Here is a 20,700-nt window from a genome sequence, read left to right on the forward strand (position 1 = left end):
AGCGAGTGACAACTCGGCAGGGTCGTGCAGAATCCGATGATCAGACAAGATAGGTCGCAGCTGGAATACTTGTTCTGGCGCAGTGAAGACAGAGCCTTGGCGAACTCCTCAACATCTTCGTTCTCCTGAGTTTGCGTGAGATGATAGTATAGTAGAGACCCGCGCTCAAATCGCGGAGAAGTATATGGCGCTCAGCCGCGTTAACTGAGAGATTCGCGATACCGACTCATCAATGATCTTGTTTGAGACACTCACTGACATACAATTTTTATGTCATTTGTGGAGCACGAGGGAGGGGTTGTTAGGCGTGGTGTCGTGATGTAGATGCCCAGGTGGGGCACGATGTCAGTGCCTCGTGCATGAGGCTGATAGCTGCGGCGATGACATCACGTGTATTGAACGAATAAGGAGGGCGCCCTAGGTTGTCCAATGAGGTATGACGAATATCTGTGCCCTGTGGGGCACAGGCCCAGCGCTTCTACGTGCAAAAAGATGGCCTTATCGAAGTCATTAGGTTTGCACTGGTGATTGAAGCGGGACACGAGTGCAAAAGCTAAGTTGTCCAAGGTAGATCAGGTTGCGCCTCAGTAACAGGGCTCATTCCGACCTACCAGGCATGATGGCATGATGAAGTATATCAAATGCGCAAAGAGCGGGGGATGAGCTGCGTGGTGGAAGACAGCGGCTGTGTCTGATTGAGAACCGAACCTTCCGGCGCGCGATACGGCACGAACGGCAGAACGGCAGAACGGCGGTAAAGCAGACGGCACGCCGGACATCGAAATTGAACTAGAGTGAATGTTCCACCGACCTCCTCACTATTCGCTGTACGGGAACTCAAAGGCATCTTTAAGCTGCATGGACAACAACGATTACAACCGGGACAATTGCCTGGACTTCTTCCAGACATACAGGGACTGTAACAAAGCGTGGGTGAGACTAGCATCCTTATCGAGTCCTTGAAACCTTTGTGCTGACTATGTTCCAGCTGGAGCAGAGACGCGAGGATCGTGGAGCTGGCCGACCTACCCCTATATGAACCGAAATACCTAGCACAATATTGATTGATATGCACCTCGTCATTTTCACTTGGACCCGAATTTCTTTGCGCGGCATGATGTATCGTGAAGAAGACGAAATTTTTCCAGTATACGACAGGCTTCTTTAACAGCAACAAATGCATGTATGCAACTACAACCTCACGCAAGTTCTCAGAACATGAATTGTATTCGAAGTTCATACTATTAATCGTGTATGTACAAAATAAATGTAACAAGATCATGAAATAGGTATACATCGCGAGGAGATAATGAAACTAAATGGCCAGTGTCGTACCGGTAAATGAGAATACAAATCGACTGTCTGTAGAGAAGGAATGGGGAAAATGAAAGGATACGTACTACTAGTAGCGTAGTAATTACAAGCTGCGATGAGATAATGAGTTCAATGTCTGTCTCGTAAAAGTCAAGGAAGAAAACCGAATGAGGGAACGAAAGAGACAAATCCTACTGGTACATGCCAGACACGAGTCTATGATGAAACTGACCAGTCAAATGAAAATACAGATCAAGGAGGTAGTAGTGAAGAGAGTAAGGGGCGACTTGCTCTCATAGATGCGTGCGTGATGGTGGAGGTCGCATAATGGTAGGGATGAAGACCGGTTAGTTTGTCGTCAAGATTGGGTCGCAGGGGACCTCCGTTGTCGGAGACTCATGACGTGGGTATGCGTAGACTGGAAGTGGCCTTCAACTTCTTGGGCGGTGAAGCTCCGGGTCGTAGGGGACAGAAGGAGGCCGTGGTCCGAATTGGTCGTAGGGGACCTGACATCGGAGTGTAGGTGTGTCACTAGTAGCGCGGAGCTGGTCTTGAATCAGCCGGGCTGTGGGTGTGTAGAGATCGCAGGGTTCAGCGGAAAAGGCCAATACGTCTGGCTCCGCATTGTTGTTTTGGATCTAGGCTGTCGAAGTACAGTAGTCGTGAGAGGAGGCAGCTTGAGGTGCGGGGTGGCGTGTTTCGTAACCAGGATCAGAGGCTTCAGCTTAGAGGTGGAAGACGGGCGATCTCCGAGAGAGAGAGCCTCCATAATTCGAGTCGGCATGTTGGTGGGATAGCCGGGTCCAGGAAGAGCGACGCCAGGATCGGTAGATGGACTGTCTGAGAGAGAGAACGCCTCCAAACGTCGGGTCGATGTGTCCACAGAGTAGGCAGGCGGAGGACAATGAACCTTGGATGTCTTGTGGCGGTTGACTAGAATGAGTGGTCGAAGCTTCGAAGGACGAGGCAGATCATCGAGAGTGAGAGCTGTCATTTTGGCAATCAGAATATCAAGCACATGTTCCAGTGCATGGTCCTTCTGAGGCTGTATTTTGGAACGATCGTCCTAGAAATTCAAACATCAGGTAATGTGAAGTTTGATGATGCACTGTGTCTTACCTTGTGGACAGTGCTTTCGTTGCTAAGCGACTTCAAGTCATAGTCGTCAGCGTCACAGGCACCATCGTCCGGGAAAACGTCGGGAACTGAGTCGTCGTTATGGGGTACAAGAGTGGTGCTGGAATCGGTGGACAGGCGTTTGCAGTAGAGGTCCGGCGAAGTAAGAGTGATGCAAGGCGTACAAATATTAGAACCCGTGGTTGAGGTGGACGTTGTTTCCGTCGATTCGATTAAACGCAATAAGGGAGATGGCTGCAAATTAAACGGTTTTACAGTGGTGTTTTCATTAGGCATGCAAGTAGAAAATGGGGCGGATATTGTTTTCGCCGATTCGATTAGACGCAATTGAGATGGAGACGGAAATGGCTGCAAATGAGATGATTCAACAGGCTGAGGCGTGACAGAGGCGGTCACGTCATGAGTGGATGGAGGATTGAAGTCGGCGTTGGCGTTCTTTGAAGTGGCTAGCATATGCTTGGGCTCGTTGCCGAGGAGCCTCTGTGCAGCTTTGTCGGCGGCGAGAACCAGCGTAATCGTCGACAAGCAGACAGAGTATACAGCGAGGCCAGCGGAAGGATTCTTTGCTTTGGATAGGACCTGAGCGGTATTATCGACGACAACACGTCTGAAGCAAGAGACCGAAAGGAAGCCAGTGACGGCGACGCGGACAGTAATGGTCATGGCGGTAGAGAGAGTCATAATGGCAGACGATGGTTGAGAAGAATGAAGATCGTAAGAATATGCTGGAACAGATAGACACGGATAAACTGAGAGAAGAAAATATTTGCGAGGGCGCGCCGTATTTATACTCCTCGAATTTTCCTAGAAAATTAAAGTTTGTGTGGTGATAAACAAACTCGATCGCGACGCGTACGTCACGTGCTTGTAAAATCAACCAGTATATAACTCATGGCTTCACGCCACCACATGTGTTGACAGCATTCTTGAAGCAGAGTGCATGTGCTTAGGTTTCCTTCCGCGCCTCCAGCCGCAAATGCCCTGGAGTGGCCGCCCTCCACAGGTGTACCGTTCCCAGCTCTTTTAGCGCACGAGTCTACAGCAGCCCACGCGGAATCCTGGTAAACATAGTGTTGTGAGGCCGCTATCATGTCAAAAGTAGTCCCGCCGAAGCAGCCGTGTGGTGGAAGGGTGAGCTGACAAGATAGCCGATGACGGTCGAGGCGCACACTAAAGGCAAACCATGAGCTTATTGCGATAGCCGTTCACCCTGATGCTCGCAGCCAACTATAATTTTCTGCTTCTGCTGAGACATCATTCCTAGTGATGTGACACGGCACTGACCTCCTGTCGACTACGAGTGAAGAGAGATCCATAAGCCCCTTGCGATTACGCTTTTGCTAGTTAATATCTGTGTGATATGGTACCAGCGTTACGAATAAGATAAGAGACACCTATCAGCCAAGCGGTGGCATTCTTCGACAGGATACATGTCATTGACAATGCGTGCCGTCCACATGTGGCAGCGCATGCCATCCGCTCATGTATTGTGATTGAATCCTTTCTAAAGGCTTGAGTAAAAAATGGAAACTCAAGGATCCGAGATGGACAAACGGAATAAAGAGATTGGCAAATCGTCAAAGTGGGGACCCTTGGGCAACACTGGAGTAATTATCATATTGCCATGAGGCACTTCATTTGCCTGAAATCAAAGCATCCGTACGGAACGACATCAGAAACAGCACAGGACGTACATACGACTGAGCAACTAGATAACCACTTCCGACTCCAAAAAGGAGTGATTAATCAAGAGGTGGGGAGCGGAGGAGGAGCATCTGGCTGAGGGGCAAAAATCGGGTTAAGTGGGGGCGTCGTTTGACTGTCCTCGTTCAAGACTGTAGCGATGATAGAGCGTCCAGCAAGCGCCTTGAGACCTGTCTGTGCACCTTCGGCATCAACATACTTGACATACACACGGCCAACACCCGCAGCTTCAATTGCAGTCTGCTGTCCAGGCTCTCCAGGAGCCCATTTCGATTTGTCTTTCTTGACCGGCCGGGGAATGCGCAGATCTTCGACATTCCTGTATTTGGAGAATTCTTCTTTGACGTCCTCGTACAAGTCGCCATATTCGTCGTCATTGGTGAGATCGTCGGGAGTAAGCATGTTGAGCATGAGAAGGATACGTATGAGCAGGTATGCCTTCATGGATCATTAATACCGCCCTTCTACTGGCAGAAAGTCGTCAACGCCCGGGCTTTGGAAGGCGGTAGCTGGGGCCTGACTCTGGACAAAATGGGTACACCTAGCCACGGATAAATCCGCCGCGGTTCTGCCAGTTTCAAGTTCAGCGATCTTGGCGGCCACTTTTCGTCCGATCGCACTCGAAGCTGATCGATGCGAGCCTCGAATTCATTTGAATGTAACTATAATCAGAATCTGACTCGATGGAAGCAGACCTCTAGACACTGCATGATGCACTCCCATCACGGTTTGCCGCCTGTACAGCACCAGGTGCTTCTTTATTTGCTCACCAGTACAGGTCTGTCTTGCTATCACTGCTTGTTACCCGCTATTAATCGCCATCCAGACTATTAAACCAAGACGAGCGTTTGGTTTGGACTTTGTATCGACAAACTCAGGTGGGGCACGATGTCAGTGCCATGGCGTTGGTCGAAACGAACGAGGAGGTTGTCCAATGAGGTGTCACGATATTTGTGCCCAACAGGCCCAGCGCTTCTACGTGCAAAGAGATGGCCTTATTAGGTTTGCACTGGTCATTACGAGTGCAAAAGCCAAGTTGTCCAGGTAAATCAGGCTGTGCTTCAGTAATACTGGATCATTAATACCTAATCCACACCCAGGCTTCAGACAGTGATTGTTGGAAGGCGCTACTTAGAGAGATCAGCACGTACCGAACACCACCTGGCCGCGGATATATCCGCCGTAGTGCCGTACCTGCGCCAGTTTTTCAGTGATCTCTTCGTCCGATTGCGCCAGAAGCTGATTGATGCCGTGGCATGACACTGCAGCGCTGCGCCTTACTACATAGTCAGTATCGAGGCCACGGAAGAATCCGACTCTACCCTGGCAAAGGCAACAGCCTTGTACAACGATCATTTGTTCATCATGTGCTTCCTCACTCGCTTATCAGTACAGGTTGAGTCACCCGTTATCTTCCTGTATCGAGTAAAATGCTTCCCCAACTGATAGCGACTAGTGCTCGAATGCACACCAACAAATCTACATAGGAACCTCCTTCATATATATTCCTGAGTGCACTCCGCCCTATTGATGCAGGTCAACTTTGTTCATGCCCGATACAAATAGTGAGTCTGATAGCTCGTAATGATTTATGCTCACTATTCTCTCAGAGATCCTATTTGTCTTACTGATGCTCCCATTCCTTAGAGGCGCATACAGCATTAATATCACCGATTGCTTCATCAATCTCAGAAACAATTCAAACAACAGTTCCCATCCATCTGGATTTGTCAATGTAAACGGTGAAAATGTCCTGTCATCAGACATGACTGCAGTGGGATTAACCTACCATACGTGTTACACGTACTGCGGCTCTGGAACACAGAATCCCACCTGGGCAAACATATCACAGCAGTTCGGCGCCTGGCTATTGCCTTACCTTGCCCTCATTTCTCAGCTGCCTTTCGGTGCAAGACATAGAGTTGACAATCTCATGTCTGCCATCCTCACAGTCGGTTCACCAGTTCTCGCTGGTTACTCCATGATTATCACCATTCTCAACGCCAATTGGATCAGTCGTCGGTTCGAAGACCTATCTTTCCCTAACACTAAAGACGCTGTCCGCATCCTTATAAGCCTTCAACAAAGTCCACTGAGAATAACAAATGAAGACTCCCTGCTGAGCTCTCTCGTTGCCCTGCCACACAATGATGACTGGTGGCCGACCATCGCCGATTTTCTCGACTACACTCATACCTGGTCCATCGCATCTGTGACATCCATTGCGTGGGTTGTTGTCGCCTACCTGCTGACCGTCGCCAGCTCGCTATCGGACGTCCCCTCCAATATCAATACCAACGGTCAAGGGACAGGATCGGTGTGGTTGTGGCTTATCCCAATCGTTATAGGTTGTGTAAGGATTCATATCCTTTACGCCCCGACTATAACTTTACAATGAGACACACGGACACATGTCCCGTCAGCCACGTGACGTACTGATGCGAAGAAGCACCACGCTTCCCATCCGAGTCACGCGGATACAATCTTTTCTTCTTACCTTCATTATCTCACTACTTGACGACATTCAGCACGACCATTCAGTTGTCGCCACACGATACCCTTGCCATTACCAACATTCTGACACCTTTCTTTCGTCACCATCCCTCGTTCTACTTCGCCGTACCAAGAACAGTCAAACTTCTCGTCATTTCTGTGCTAACCGCACTGTCTAAAACCACCACTCATACTATACTTTCGTACTCTCCTTCGCTCCCGCTGGTTCTACCCTGTCAGGATCGCCGCCACTCACTTTCCGTCAACGTTTTCACCTAATCATTCGGCTTAGGTATACCCGAGGACCCTTAGCGCCTCACATTCTTAAACACACCTTGTAGATTGCATGAAAATATAAGTCTTCGTCCCCCCAAAACTAAAAACAGTCGTCCCTCCTTAAAGAACGTCCTCTCTCAGCGATTCCCTCCTCGAACTCAACGTCAGCCTTATATATTTGGAGCCCACCGCGAGGGAATTGCTTTCGAGCTGCCCTTGCACCCCTTGTTCGATTTATCGAACTCTCACTCTTTTGACCAAAAAAAAAAAACCCTTCACAATTACTAAGTATTATCATCCAAACGCGCAGATCCGTCTCCAACAGCCAACTGCGCTGGCTCTCCTGAAAAACACCTCTGCCCCAAAGAAGACCAGAACCCGCGCCAATACCATCACCACCGCCTACCCGCATTACTATCTCCAAGCAACGACCGCTCAGACTCCCCCCAATCAAATCGACGCTTATCGAACTCCAACCCGTATCAACAACTCAAGGCAGAACATAGATACATCAGACGTTCCATCCGAATCCTCTATCTCCGAAGACGATACCATAAGCCAGTTACCATATTTTAACGTTCTATTTCCGCCCCTTCCTTCTCAAACCACATTCGTTCTTAGACCCGCGACCTTTGACCCCGAAACCCCAAAACATCCTTCTGTACCTCCGCAACTCCATAACACCCCGACGGCCGCCCTCCCTACAGCCGTTCCCCTCATTCCGAAACCTCAGTTCATTTCAAACGAGTTGCTACCCGCACCAGCTCAACCAGCACCCACGGTAGTCCAACACCCTACTACTTCTCATCATATCCAAAAACCACTTTCGTCGAAACCTACGTCCACCATGTCGACAAACATGAAGGGAATATCCGCAATGCCAGGACCAGGCTCTAGCAAAGCCCCGTCCTTTAGTGGGGAGACGTCCGACTTACTAGAGTTTTTAGAACTGTTCGAAGACTTAGCCTCGTCCTGCGGACTCACCGATACCGACAAATGCAAAATGATAGTTCGATACGTCAACCTCGAGACCAAGAGGTTCTGGGTCACGCTCACGGGGTATGAGAGCAGGGATTTCAGCATCTTCAAAGCGAACATTATCGGACAATATCCGGGAGCGGCCAAAGGTGCAAGATACACCATTCGAGATCTCGAACGAGTCATTCTCAATACGGCGGAATCAGACGTTTCTACCGAAACGGAACTAGTGCAGTACTATCGTCAATTCCGTCCTATAGCAGTGTGGCTAGTAGCTAACTCCAAAATCTCGGAACGCGAGCGAGATCGTTACTTTTGGCAAGGTCTTCCCCATTCCGCTCGAATAGCAATAGCGCAACGACTGCAACACACTGAGGCAAACTATACCCGCAACGAAGCTACTAACTTCGAGAAGGTCGTCGAAGCAGGACGGTTTGTGCTCTCTGATGACGCGTTCGATGCAGATTTGAACGAACCTATCGCCTCTCGCATCAAGCTGATGAGAGACGGGCGCACGCAGAAGGTTCGACCATTGCGACAAACCTGGGATTCAGACGAGGAAGAGGAGAGAAAAGATGTTAGAAAGGAAGTCCACACAAGGCGCGTAGCATTCACACCACCCATCCCTCCCAAAGACAACTTCGACGAGGTCGAAGCCCTGGCTCGTAAAATGCACGGACTGGATATAGGCGACGCAGCATACTCTGGGTGCTATACGCGTCTCGCATGCTTAGCCCCTGCAGCTATTCACGGATGGGCATCCCCTAAGTCACGGCAGCTTGTCAACGCCGTATCAACTCAAACGCCACTATCATACCTCCCCCTTCCATCACTTTCGTCATCTCCCACCTACCCTTCCAACGCCACTTGCTTCTTCTGCGGAGGAGCTCATGTCATGCGAACGTGTTCGGTAGCGGGAGAATACTTACGGGCAGGACGGATCATTAGAGACGGCCAGTACTTTGCCTTCCCGGATAGGTCCCGTTTACGACGATTCGGAAATGAAACGTTCAAGCAAGCTATTGATTCAAGGTATTCGGCGACACCAAACGCGACACCTGCTACAGGAGCTAATTCCATTCCCGTCCAAACAAACCGAGTCGAGACCACTCCGCCCAGCCTCCACGGAAATTCCCTCCTCTGCCTTCATATCCGACTCGTATTTTATCCAGTGCGAACCAGTCGCTGGCAATCACGCAGTAATAGTGATGGTCGAAGAAGAGAACGAAGAGGCAAACGTACTGGCCATAACCAGGTCCAAGTCCAGAGCCGCGTCTGTCGTGGACAGCACCTCCGTTCCGAGAACTACCCTTCCTTCGCCTCTCTCAAAACCCGCCTCCCCGGATCCTGCAAAAACGAATGATACGGACACGAAGAAAGGGCCAGCGTACAAGTATGAGTCCAAGGCAGCCTCACCTGACGCAGCTCGACGCATCTACGAGACCATCCTAAGTACGCCCATTCCGCAACTAACAATATCGGACCTATTGTCGATTAGTCCGGACTTAAGGAAAGAAGCCGTCGAACACTCACGTACACATCGAGTTCCCACACCAGCCTCCACACTATCCACCAACACGTTAGCTGCACCCTCTCCAATATCGGTCGAGCATGCCACACCTCTGCGAGAAATACGAATAACGCTAAACGGGACGCACTCAGAGCTAGGATTGTTGGATGAGGGATCGGAAATTGTCGTTATTCGGGAGGACGTATGGAGGAAGACCAACGCCCCAATCAATCCAGACGTACGAATGCGCATGCAAACTGCCAATGGAGGATCACAGGAATTAGCAGGATGTCTAGAGATGTTAGAAATTGATGTCGAGGGAATTAAGACTTGGGCTCACGCGTATGTGGTTCCCGACGCGCCCTATCGCTTACTTCTAGGACGGCCTTGGCAGCGGCTGGTACGGCTGTCAAAAACTGAAGATATCAACGGAGTACACATCACGGTGCATGACCCCACAGATTCCAGCAAGGTCCGAATCGTTGCAACGACACCTCGCCCTTGGGCTCATCCTTCTCTCGCCTTAACGGCCTCGGTATTCGCACCTCCCCTCCTTCATCAGTCGCCTTCCTTAACTCTACCTGTCCCGCACATCCAGCCAACCAGCTCGACGAACATTTACCATGCTATCAAATCTACCAGCTCGACGGATATATACCATGCTACCCCCAAATCTCGTCTCGTCTTTTCCTCCTTCGCTGAGTTTCTTCTCCAGGCGCATTTCGATATCGACCCAGTCCGTCGCACTTTTGCCTACAAGAAGGTCGCCAATAAAGTCAAACCCGTCGCTACCACGATGCCTGAGCATGCGCGAATCATCCGCAAGTTTCCAGAAGACCCGCTCCTTTCACTTCCCATCCTTTTCCCTATCCCTCCAGCATTCACACCTGGCACTCGTCTCACTCAAGAACGCATGGACGAGCTCGGAATTTTCAAGAACGAGTTTCTCCTTCTCGAAGAACGGAAACTCGCGGCCCACGTCCTAATGAACAACGAGCTTGCTCTCGCTTGGGACGAGACGGAAAAGGGACGCTTCCGGGACGATTACTTCCCTCCCGTTGTCATTCCTACCATCGAGCACGTACCATGGGTACACCGTCAGCCACCTATTCCGCCAGGTATTAAGAAGGAAGTAATCACGCTCATCAAGTCAAAAATAGCCTCCGGTGTCTATGAGCCATCCAACTCATCCTATCAGTCTCGCTGGTTTTGCGTCGCAAAGAAGAGCGGAGCAGTCAGAATCGTCCACGACCTCCAGCAGCTAAACTCCATCACGGTTAAGGACGCTGCAACGATGCCGTACATCGAGCTCTTTGCTGAACAATGCGCCGGCCGTTCAATTTACTCAATGATGGATTTATTTGTAGGGTTTGATCATCGAGCCCTAGCAGAGGAATCACGCGACATCACGACGTTTCAAACCCCCCTCGGCACTTATCGACTCACCGTCCTTCCTCAAGGCTGGACTGACTCACCAGCGGTATTTCAGAACGACGTTGCCTTTATCTTACAAGATGAGATTGAGCTAGCACCGAATTTTCAGGACGACGTTAACGTCCTTGGACCCTGCACACATTACGAGTTACCTGATGGGTCTTACGAGTTCATTTCTGAGAACTCCGGTATCAGACGATTCGTTTGGGAACACTGTGTGGACGTCAACAGGGTTTTGCATCGTCTTCGACACGCAGGAGCCACAGTATCCGCAAAGAAATTATTTCTTTGCGTTCCCGAGGTTGTTGTAGTTGGACAGTGTTGCACATATGAAGGACGTATTCCCGACGAGACGAAGGTCTCAAAAATCATGCACTGGCCTCCCTGCACGACGAAAACCGAAGTACGAGGCTTTCTCGGAACCGCAGGTACCGTCCGCAATTGGATTAGAGACTATGCCCACATCACCTGTCCACTCACTAATCTTACTCGCGCTAATGTACCTTTCATCTGGGATTCCGTCACCCAAGAAGCCATGGAAACGGTCAAGCATGCTGTTTCTACCTCTTCCGCTATCCGCCCGATCAATTACTCCTCACAAGACGAAGTCATCCTATCTGTCGACTCATCCTACATAGCCTGCGGTTGGATCTTATCGCAGGTCACTAACGGAAAACGTTACCCATCGCGATATGGGTCCATCACTTGGAATGAACGCGAAGCTCGTTACTCCCAAGCGAAAATCGAGCTCTACGGCCTTTTTCGCGCACTTCGCGCAGCCAAAGTATGGCTTATCGGCCTCAAAACGTTCACTGTTGAAGTAGACGCCAAGTACATCAAGGGGATGATTAGTAATCCGGACATTCAGCCGAATGCGGCCATGAACCGCTGGTTAGCTGGAATCTCTCTTTTTCATTTCAAACTACGCCACGTACCAGGAACCAAACACCTCGGGCCTGACGGTCTTTCTCGACGACGACCAACGCCAGAAGATGACGACGGACTCCAGGAGACATCCGAGGAGATAGAGGATTGGTTAGATGAGGTTCTGGGATGCGCTATTTGGGCTGAAGGAGACTTAGAAGAAATTTTTGGAGGAACAAAGGACGACAGCCGACTTGTTTTCAATCTCGCAGCGCTACGGAACAGTGCTGACTTCAACCTTCCTACAGATGACACCACACGTCAGCGTGACCAGGATCTCCTCATCATCCTTTCCTACCTCCAATCGCTCTCATTCCCTTCGACAATATCGACTGCTGATCGCACTCGCCTCATCAAACGGGCCCACAGTTTTTTCGCCAAAGGAGACTGTCTCTGGCGCAAGCAATCTACTGGACGCCATCAGCTCGTTCTCTTCGGCTCGAACCGCGCTCACATTCTGATGGATACCCACGATAAGCTCGGTCATAAAGGCATCTACGCCACACGACGCACCATCATGGACAGATTTTGGTGGCCTTCGCTTGACAAGCACGTCGCTTGGTACATCCAAACTTGCCATCAATGTCAGCTTCGATCAGTCGAAAAAGTTGTTATTCCCCCTACTGTCTCTATTCCCGCGCCACTATTCCGCAAAGCCTACACTGATACTATGCACATGCCCACAGCACAAGGCTTCTCCTACATCGTACAGGCGCGCTGCTCCCTATCTGGATGGCCAGAATGGAGGATGTTGAGAAAGGAAAACGGCCGCACTTTGGGTGCTTTCTTGTTCGAAGAAGTCTTGTGCAGATGGGGAGGAGTCGAGGAAATAGTCACTGATAATGGAACGCCCTTCGTCGCAGCTTTGGAGTGGTTAGCAGCAAAATACGGTATCCGGCACATTCGCATCTCTGCCTACAATTCAAGAGCCAACGGAATAGTTGAACGATCGCATTGCACTATACGCGATTCTCTCGTAAAAGCTTGTAACGGAGACATCACCCAATGGCCATCTCTAGCGCCCCATACCTTCTGGGCAGATCGCGTTACTACACGAAAAGCTACGGGACACACGCCGTTTTTCATGGCACACGGTGTTGAGCCGCTTCTTCCCTTCGATATCACTCATTCCACCTTCCTTTTGCCCGACATCTCCAATCTGACCTCAACATCAGACCTCATCGCTTATCGCACTCGCCAGCTCGCAAAACGGGACGAGGACCTTGCACTCATGCACCAAAGGATCCTCCACAGCCGCTTCTCGTCTATCCGTCAATTCGAGAAACAATTCGCAAACGTCATCAACGACTACGACTTCCACCCTGGCGCACTCGTTCTAGTGCTCAACAAGAAAATTGAGGCAGCGTCTAATGCTAAATGCAAGCCCAGATATTTCGGACCAATGGTTGTTGTCTCCCGCTCTCAAGGAGGCTCTTACCGCCTCGCAGAAATTGACGGCACACTTTCCAAGCTGAAGTTTGCAGCCTTTCGCATTATCCCTTACCACCCGCGCTCCTCCACCTCCATCGAAGTCACACAATTCTTCGACCCGCAAGCTCTCGCAGGAATTAACGATGAGCAATCCTAGATGCGTTCTATTCATTTTTTTTCCTTTCTTCTCTTCCTCTCTCGTTTCACTCAAATTATTCTATCTTATTACGCATATTTTAGCTATATTGTTGGGAGATCGACCGAGGGCGGTCGATATTCAAAGTAAGGAGGGGATGTAAGGATTCATATCCTTTACGCCCCGACTATAACTTTACAATGAGACACACGGACACATGTCCCGTCAGCCACGTGACGTACTGATGCGAAGAAGCACCACGCTTCCCATCCGAGTCACGCGGATACAATCTTTTCTTCTTACCTTCATTATCTCACTACTTGACGACATTCAGCACGACCATTCAGTTGTCGCCACACGATACCCTTGCCATTACCAACATTCTGACACCTTTCTTTCGTCACCATCCCTCGTTCTACTTCGCCGTACCAAGAACAGTCAAACTTCTCGTCATTTCTGTGCTAACCGCACTGTCTAAAACCACCACTCATACTATACTTTCGTACTCTCCTTCGCTCCCGCTGGTTCTACCCTGTCAGGATCGCCGCCACTCACTTTCCGTCAACGTTTTCACCTAATCATTCGGCTTAGGTATACCCGAGGACCCTTAGCGCCTCACATTCTTAAACACACCTTGTAGATTGCATGAAAATATAAGTCTTCGTCCCCCCAAAACTAAAAACAGTCGTCCCTCCTTAAAGAACGTCCTCTCTCAGCGATTCCCTCCTCGAACTCAACGTCAGCCTTATAGTTGGCTGCAACTGTCCCCAAAATGCGATTATACACGCGTTAGAAAGGCCATGGACAACGCAGATGCAATGGCATTTGCAGCTACCCATGATGGAGATGTTGTAAAGGCGTCAGATCTTTCGGAAAGGCGAGCAGTGTCCATTGATACCAATATGGAAAATCCTTCGTCTCCCGACGAAATGTTGACTCCGCCCGTCTATAACTACGCCAGGGCCATTTCATGGTCTCGGTCGGCGGAGGATATCTTCGATGCTTTTCGAATAGCCTCCAACAATGCCAGAGTACACAGACCGGTCATGATTGGTGCTACATGGAAGAACACAAATAGAAGGAATTTTATTGAGCACGACAATAGGATGGGAAACGCATCCGAAGTCGATGCTTACTGCAGACTTCCTCTATATGCGGTACGGAGCCCCTGGGCTACAGGTATGTTCTTTCGCATGTTCGTGGCCTCGCTGCTACCCCTAGCTTTGCAATGGGCAACAACTGGATCTGCGATACTAGCTGTATATTTTACTCCGACTGTGGTAAGCATCATTCGATATGCGGTTATCTGCGCCTGTTGCTGATTAGCGGTACACGACAGGGCTTTGGTTGTAGATCTCTCGCTTACCTCGTCTATGGCGCATTGGCAACGATAATATGGGCGATGCTCGTCATGTCGAGCGTCTTGTCGCACTACGCATCCTCATACTCAGACAGACCTAGGAGTCCTTTCTTATCCACCACTATCAGTCTCGTAAAGGTATCATCGAACCTTTTGAGATGGGGAGGGAAATTGATGGCAATCGTCAATGCAATCTGGATAATTGCGACAGGGATGCTGCAGTTCACGAGTGTCTATGATAATTGTTACTGCGACTCGAGCGTGTTGGGGAGAGGGGCCCAACGTGCATATGTTATTGTCTTGCCCGATGGTTTAGACTTCAATCAAACCAAAGCTGCTTGGTTCGGAGCGTTGGCGTTGGCTGGGTCTGCTTCTTTGGGATTCATTTTTTACATGAGTTTGTTGACCGATCTTGTACCTATATGAGGTCTCCGACTGGACTATGCTTTACATAAAGTTGGATGTTCCTTGGTTTACTACACGCCTTTTGGATGACCAATCCGTAGTAAGTACAGGTATAGTAGTCTTGGGTAGACACAAATGGACAGGGGTAGCGACAACTATAGCGGTCGTATTCATGATGTACAAAACCTAGGATTCTCTTCGATTACCTCCTCCTCTTCTGCAGCACCTTTGGTCCCTTTCCCTGCTGTCTGAGTGTGTACAAGTAGTACGCTCCACCGATGACCAAAATTGCAAAGAAATTTGCTAGTAAAGGTATATCAGTTGCCTGCTCACTGCAAGGGAGCATGACATACCAAAAACGAACCCGAACACTCCCTGGAACAACTCCAGCACGAGAGTAGTGATGCTCTGTCCCAGCTTCAGTATGCTCTCAATCGTGCTTTGAACAAGCGCAAAGACGGCTTGGAACACAGCTAGCACAGAATAGAACAACGACACCCCGATGGCAGCCAAGGACTGCCCAAAGTTTGTCAACGCAGAAATAATTCGTCGCCATGAGTAGCTCGGTGATGGTCAAGTTACAATATTTAGATGGATTCTCGCAGTGGACCCCTTTTTAGTCAGTGGAGTAGTGGTCATCAGCGTCATTGCCAAGCACCTCGTCCTAATAATAATCTATCATTATACTTTAGTGCAAAAAAAGATGATAGAGAGCATTGCATATGTGTAGTAAGTGGGAAATGCCTCGGCGAACTACCTCATGTCCTTTCCCAAGAACCCAACATTTCTCATCCGCATTCACGCCCCGATCATTAATCCCTCCTAGCGGCAGCAGGCTCAACGACGGCACTGCCGCCCCACCTGGCAACCAGCTCCCGCATGCGCACCCACACTTGACCCACTGCTGGTGGAAGCGAAGGGTGATTCGTGAGATTCGTGATACGTTTATCCGCAAGCGTAATTGCATCACGCGTGAATTGCGAGTGGAAGTAGCGCTGATGGAGGAAGTTGGCAAACACCAACGGCATCATGAGCGAGTTGCGGAACAAAAGCGCCCCGAAAAGAACACGCGCAAAGATGACGAGCTCGGTTATGGCCACGACGCGCATGGCAGTGTCATAGTTAGCTGGATGACGTGTCACTTGCAAAGTTAACTGAATGAACTTGGGATCTTACCCTTGACCCAAAGGTGGAGCTTCTTCGCCAGGGGATGAGGCTGAGGTGGTCCTCCAGCAGCAAGCGGTGGGCCAGGAGGCAAGAACTGAGGCATCAAGGTCGTACGAGTGAACGTCAGCGCATGGAAAAGGGAAAACACGAAGTAAGGTAACAATGCGACTGCGCTTCATTAGCACCTGTGCCAACTCCAACGATAAAACCTACTAGTGACCGGCCTGGAAGTCCACCAGAAGATAGCCAACAAAAAGTATTGCACGTTCTGCGCGCACCGGTTATCCTCAGGAGTTCGAAAGGAAAGACAAAATAGCCTACCTCATCCGCGAGGGCCTTCCTGACATACGCCATGCTCGGCTGGGGAGTCTACAAGCACGCTTCAGTAAAACACGCTGTGCATTACGTCATGAACTCACACCAAGCGCCTTCCTGAACACGCAGCATTCACATCAACACGCTATCATCACGTTGGTTGGCACGCCGAAAGCACTCACTGGCAAACAATAAAATAGGATGTTAGGGCGCCAAGGAAGCTAGCTGTAAGAATTGTAGAGGGGTTGGTAAGAATGAGCCTTTGAAAGTTGAGCAACGAGCTGCGCACCCTTGTACCACCAGGACGAGACGCTCTTGAACATAATCCATGCTAAAAGATAACGGAATCCTGAGAGAAGGAGCAAAAAGTGTCCACCCGCCCAAAGATAGTGCTATTGAGAGTTTGGATAGAGAGTTAAACAACGGAAGCAAAAGTGCGTTAAGCCAACGTCGTCAGAACAGTTTGTTGTCAAATGAGAAGACTGACCTGCGTAGTTGCCATTATACTTGGAGTAGAACACTGAGTGAGTGAAAGGAGTAGTCGAAGAAGAAATTTTGAGCTGGCAGCAGATGTGTGGTCGGAGATGTCAGGCTTACGCCTGGTGTTCAATTTAGGGCAGGCGCAAACATACTGCTTTACACAATCATGATGTAGGCGCTTATGGATGCTTCCGGTTTCCGGGGTTAAAACGTTAATACTTCAAGTTGGACCTGCGTCCCAATGGCTGTAATATTACGCCAATGCAAAAAAAGTAGTAGACATAGCATCACGTCAAAAACCGTCTCAAATATCATCCGCTCCATTGTTGTCCAGACGCCTTTGCTCTCTTCCTTTCCTTTCCTTTCCGATACATCTCCTTTTCAACTGCTTTCTTGCCCAAAGTCTCAACCCGCCGTTCTTTCCCTTTTCTCCGCGGCTTATTCCGCTGGGACTCCTCCTCTTCCATAACCTCATCTGCGCTTTCTGCACCACCACCCAGTGGCATGTCCTCCCACTCTTCGTCATCTGCATCCACCTCATGTCTCTGCCGCTTTTTACCACTAGTAACAGGTTTCCCCCCACCGATATTGACATTCACGCGTGGGGGAACAGCGAACCCGAATGCTTTCCCTACCTTTGCAAGGTCCAGTGCATTAATGTCAAATATTTTCTTCAGCGAATACGATGCATATGCTTGCAGATACGATCGGAAACCATCCCTTGCCGACTGGTGCAAAAAGTAGTTATTTTGCAGAAGTTTCTCCAGCTATGTACAAAGGTGATCAATTCATTCATATCACAAAGCCCTGGAGCGCCCACCTGACTCTGCACATTCGCAACACGGTCCGTGGGAAACGTAAATTCATTCAGCGGAACCTTTGCTTCTTTGAGGTACCGCAGGAAGCCAAGTTCACTTTCTAGCAGGAACATCAAGCTCTTCCCGACCTTACCAGCACGCGCAGTTCGACCCACACGATGAATGTAGTCCCGTGGGTCATCTGGGGGATCAAACTGAACGATCCAGTCCACCCGTGGAATATCGAGGCCACGGGCTGCGACGTCCGTGCATAGTAAGATTCCAGATTCGGCATTTATGAACTCGAAGAATGTGTTTGTCCGTTTTGTTGTTTTTGCTTGCCCTGTGACGTACTGCGTCAGTCTATGACAGGGAAATATGGATGGATTAGAACATACATGTAAGTCGAGCACAGGCACATCGATGTAATTTAGCAGTTCACCGTGGTACTTGACCGAATTGCAACTCGAGAAGAACACAATAATTTTCTTCTTCAGGTTTTTTCTGAGGAAAGTGAAGAGAAGGAGGAAGCGGCGGTCAGAGGGGCAAACAACATATCCTTGTGAAAGTGTTGAGACGGTGCTTGTCGCTTCTTCTTTGTCGACATCGACGTGCAGAGGCCCGGGACGAAGAGATATTCGCGCGAGGTCTTGGACTTTTGTAGTTTGAGTGGCCGAAAAGAGCATGGACTGTCGGTCATCTATGCTGCAATTCAGTTCTATGCAAATGGGTGGGAAGTTGTAAGAGCGAACCATTTGGAAGAATTTTTATTATCTTCTTCATTTCCTCCTCGAAACCGATCTCCAATATTCGATCCGCTTCGTCTATCACCAAGGCTTTAAGATTTCGGAAAACAAACCCTTTTGTGTTCTACAGAAACAAAGTCAATACATCAATCTAGTATCTGCGAGTTTTTGAGGACGTGCCTCAAGATGATCTAGCAGCCGACCAGGGGTTGCAACAATCAAATTAACACCTTTCTCCAGCTTCTCGGCTTCGGCTCTCCTATTTGCACCACCGATAACGATACCAAAGGTCTGCGAGTGATGTGCCATGAGGTCTTTTGCGACCCCAAATATTTGCAGCGCCAGTTCTCGTGTGGGAGAAACGATAATAATTCCAGTACCTATCATAAACAATTATTCAGCTTCCTCGTAGGATAAAGTAAAAGCAGAACGCACCATTTCTAGGTTTGAACTTCATCCGATGTAGCAGCTCAACCGCAGGTATGAGGAATGCGAGCGTCTTTCCTGATCCTGTGCGTGCCGCACCTAGGACATCTTTTCCTGCGAGGAGAGGTGGTATAGCTTTGGCTTGTACGGGAGTCATTGTGGTGAAGCCCATATCTGCAAGGGCTTTGTTTGTTGGCTCTGAGAGCTCAAGTGACGAGAACGGTTCGCGGTCAGAGACATCTTGCTGAGGGTCCGCAGATGATGCGGTAGAGTCCCCTGCCATAGCTGTGATTCACTGATTTCAGTGAGTAGATATTCAAAAGTTTGAATGTAATAGATTTGTTGGATATAAAAATGGGAAGAGACCTAGAACCTGCAAGCGACGAAGTGTTATGTGCGTCGATCAAAGATTTCGAAAAAGCTACTCTCGGCAAACTCCGACAACTCTTTGGTATCGATGTCTCCGTCAGGCAAGTAATCGGACATAAGACATCAGAACATCACGACTTATACCGTAACCGCATCACTATAGCAGTATCACATGTGGTGGTCGCAGGAGTTGCATTAGGATTGGGCTACTATCTTGGGTTACGACTAGGCACTCAGGACGTCGCACCTGCCGCTCAACCTATACCACCGGAGTCAGAACCCAAGGACAAGGAACCACCCAAGGCCGAACTAGAGGTAGACAGTGAAGAAGAGGATGATGCACTTGCAGACGGGGATCTTAGCGCGGTCAAGGCAGGCTTCGTGCAACCTTGCAAATTGGTATGAGCTGGCATCTCATGGAGACTTCACTTGCTGACTTCGACTTCTGAAGGTCTTAGTCGTGCGAACAGATCTCAAAATGACCACTGGGAAAATTGCTGCACAGTAAGCACCACACGTCTGTCCTCAGGTCAATTGATAATGATTGTTTAGATGTGGGTGAGTGCTTATGATGCGACGCGGCAGACTATGTTGGATGGTCCAATAACTTTCAGACACGCAACACTCGCATGCTACAAGGCATTATCAAGGACAAATCCTGCGGTATGATTCAAATCATCATCCTTTCAACCTGGTCATTGAGTTGTGCTGTATACAGCTCATACAGCATTGGGAGAGGATTGGGTATGTGCTGGAAAAACTCGCTTGCCCTTCACTCATCAAACACTGTATTTCAGTCAAGCTAAAATTGCTCTCAAATGTTCGTCAGAGGACGAGCTCCTTGAACTCGAAGCAATCGCCAAAAGTCTCAATCTCTGCGCTCGATCAATACTGGACGCGTAAGTATTCCTTTCGAACATACATCATCATGCGTGTTCGCTGATCCTTTCTCTCAATGCAGTGGTCGTACACAGATCGCGGCAGGTTCCCGCACTGTTCTTGGTATTGGTCCCGGTAGGGCAAGTCGCTCTTCGTGGTAATCACACTGAGATTCTTTGCAGCCCCCATAGATCTCGTCGATCAGGTGACAGGTCACCTGAAGCTTTTATAATTCCGGCGGGCTTCTTATTTACACGTTGTACAATATGCTGATGTCAATTGTACGCCTGCATCGCCCAGTCAACTAGATTCGTTGGAATATGAGAATAGTGCAGTGCGAAATAATACAGATGAGTAGTTATTGTGCATGTTGTCTATGCTTCGTAAGTCTAGGTTGTGCGTCTAGGTTGTGGAGGCTT

At 49.3% G+C, this 20,700-nt stretch overlaps 9 protein-coding genes across 9 annotated transcripts; 4 read left to right on the forward strand and 5 right to left on the reverse strand.

Annotated features, from left to right (window-relative positions):
- Positions 1-798: 798 nt before the first annotated feature.
- EDB93DRAFT_1074062 (uncharacterized protein) lies at positions 799-1,039 on the forward strand (the record flags this gene model as incomplete). The annotated part of the gene is made up of 2 exons (XM_041445067.1): positions 799-933; positions 989-1,039. The coding sequence occupies 2 exons, from the start codon at positions 799-801 to the stop codon at positions 1,037-1,039; spliced, it is 186 nt and encodes a 61-aa protein (XP_041313787.1).
- Positions 1,040-1,870: 831 nt separating this feature from the next.
- Positions 1,871-3,114, reverse strand: EDB93DRAFT_1099445 (uncharacterized protein; the record flags this gene model as incomplete). Its single annotated transcript, XM_041446921.1, has 2 exons — positions 1,871-2,380; positions 2,434-3,114. The coding sequence occupies 2 exons, from the start codon at positions 3,112-3,114 to the stop codon at positions 1,871-1,873; spliced, it is 1,191 nt and encodes a 396-aa protein (XP_041313788.1).
- A 1,188-nt stretch (positions 3,115-4,302) lies between these two features.
- On the reverse strand, positions 4,303-4,542 carry EDB93DRAFT_1041500 (uncharacterized protein; the record flags this gene model as incomplete). Its single annotated transcript, XM_041444565.1, has 1 exon — positions 4,303-4,542. A coding segment is annotated over one exon (240 nt), but the record flags the coding sequence as incomplete, so codon positions are not given.
- Positions 4,543-5,628: 1,086 nt separating this feature from the next.
- On the forward strand, positions 5,629-6,788 carry EDB93DRAFT_36717 (uncharacterized protein). Its single transcript, XM_041456204.1, has one exon. It carries the CDS (start codon positions 5,747-5,749, stop codon positions 6,551-6,553), a length of 807 nt encoding a protein of 268 aa, XP_041313790.1. The 5' UTR covers positions 5,629-5,746; the 3' UTR covers positions 6,554-6,788.
- A 7,301-nt stretch (positions 6,789-14,089) lies between these two features.
- Positions 14,090-15,123, forward strand: EDB93DRAFT_1073334 (uncharacterized protein; the record flags this gene model as incomplete). Its single annotated transcript, XM_041445009.1, has 2 exons — positions 14,090-14,617; positions 14,677-15,123. Coding segments are annotated over 2 exons (975 nt in total), but the record flags the coding sequence as incomplete, so codon positions are not given.
- A 260-nt stretch (positions 15,124-15,383) lies between these two features.
- EDB93DRAFT_1113191 (uncharacterized protein) lies at positions 15,384-15,676 on the reverse strand (the record flags this gene model as incomplete). Its single annotated transcript, XM_041448179.1, has 1 exon — positions 15,384-15,676. A coding segment is annotated over one exon (258 nt), but the record flags the coding sequence as incomplete, so codon positions are not given.
- On the reverse strand, positions 15,677-17,199 carry EDB93DRAFT_1196891 (uncharacterized protein). Its single transcript, XM_041450894.1, has 8 exons — positions 17,072-17,199; positions 16,874-16,976; positions 16,767-16,809; positions 16,689-16,701; positions 16,591-16,638; positions 16,483-16,537; positions 16,279-16,437; positions 15,677-16,228 (listed from the first exon to the last, which is right to left on the reverse strand). The coding sequence occupies exons 1-8, from the start codon at positions 17,084-17,086 to the stop codon at positions 15,915-15,917; spliced, it is 750 nt and encodes a 249-aa protein (XP_041313793.1). The 5' UTR covers positions 17,087-17,199; the 3' UTR covers positions 15,677-15,914.
- Positions 17,200-17,283: 84 nt separating this feature from the next.
- On the reverse strand, positions 17,284-19,458 carry EDB93DRAFT_1113202 (P-loop containing nucleoside triphosphate hydrolase protein). Its single transcript, XM_041448180.1, has 6 exons — positions 19,043-19,458; positions 18,788-18,987; positions 18,614-18,731; positions 18,260-18,561; positions 17,885-18,214; positions 17,284-17,831 (listed from the first exon to the last, which is right to left on the reverse strand). The coding sequence occupies exons 1-6, from the start codon at positions 19,314-19,316 to the stop codon at positions 17,376-17,378; spliced, it is 1,680 nt and encodes a 559-aa protein (XP_041313794.1). The 5' UTR covers positions 19,317-19,458; the 3' UTR covers positions 17,284-17,375.
- Positions 19,459-19,472: 14 nt separating this feature from the next.
- Positions 19,473-20,664, forward strand: EDB93DRAFT_1113208 (peptidyl-tRNA hydrolase PTH2-domain-containing protein). Its single transcript, XM_041448181.1, has 8 exons — positions 19,473-19,503; positions 19,566-19,801; positions 19,854-19,906; positions 19,955-19,960; positions 20,017-20,065; positions 20,121-20,146; positions 20,200-20,301; positions 20,364-20,664. The coding sequence occupies exons 1-8, from the start codon at positions 19,491-19,493 to the stop codon at positions 20,440-20,442; spliced, it is 564 nt and encodes a 187-aa protein (XP_041313795.1). The 5' UTR covers positions 19,473-19,490; the 3' UTR covers positions 20,443-20,664.
- The last annotated feature ends 36 nt before the right edge of the window (positions 20,665-20,700 follow it).

This window comes from Suillus bovinus, assembly GCF_016758785.1.
Source record: "Suillus bovinus strain UH-Sbo-P2 chromosome Unknown EDB93scaffold_1, whole genome shotgun sequence".
Lineage (NCBI taxonomy): Eukaryota > Fungi > Basidiomycota > Agaricomycetes > Boletales > Suillaceae > Suillus > Suillus bovinus.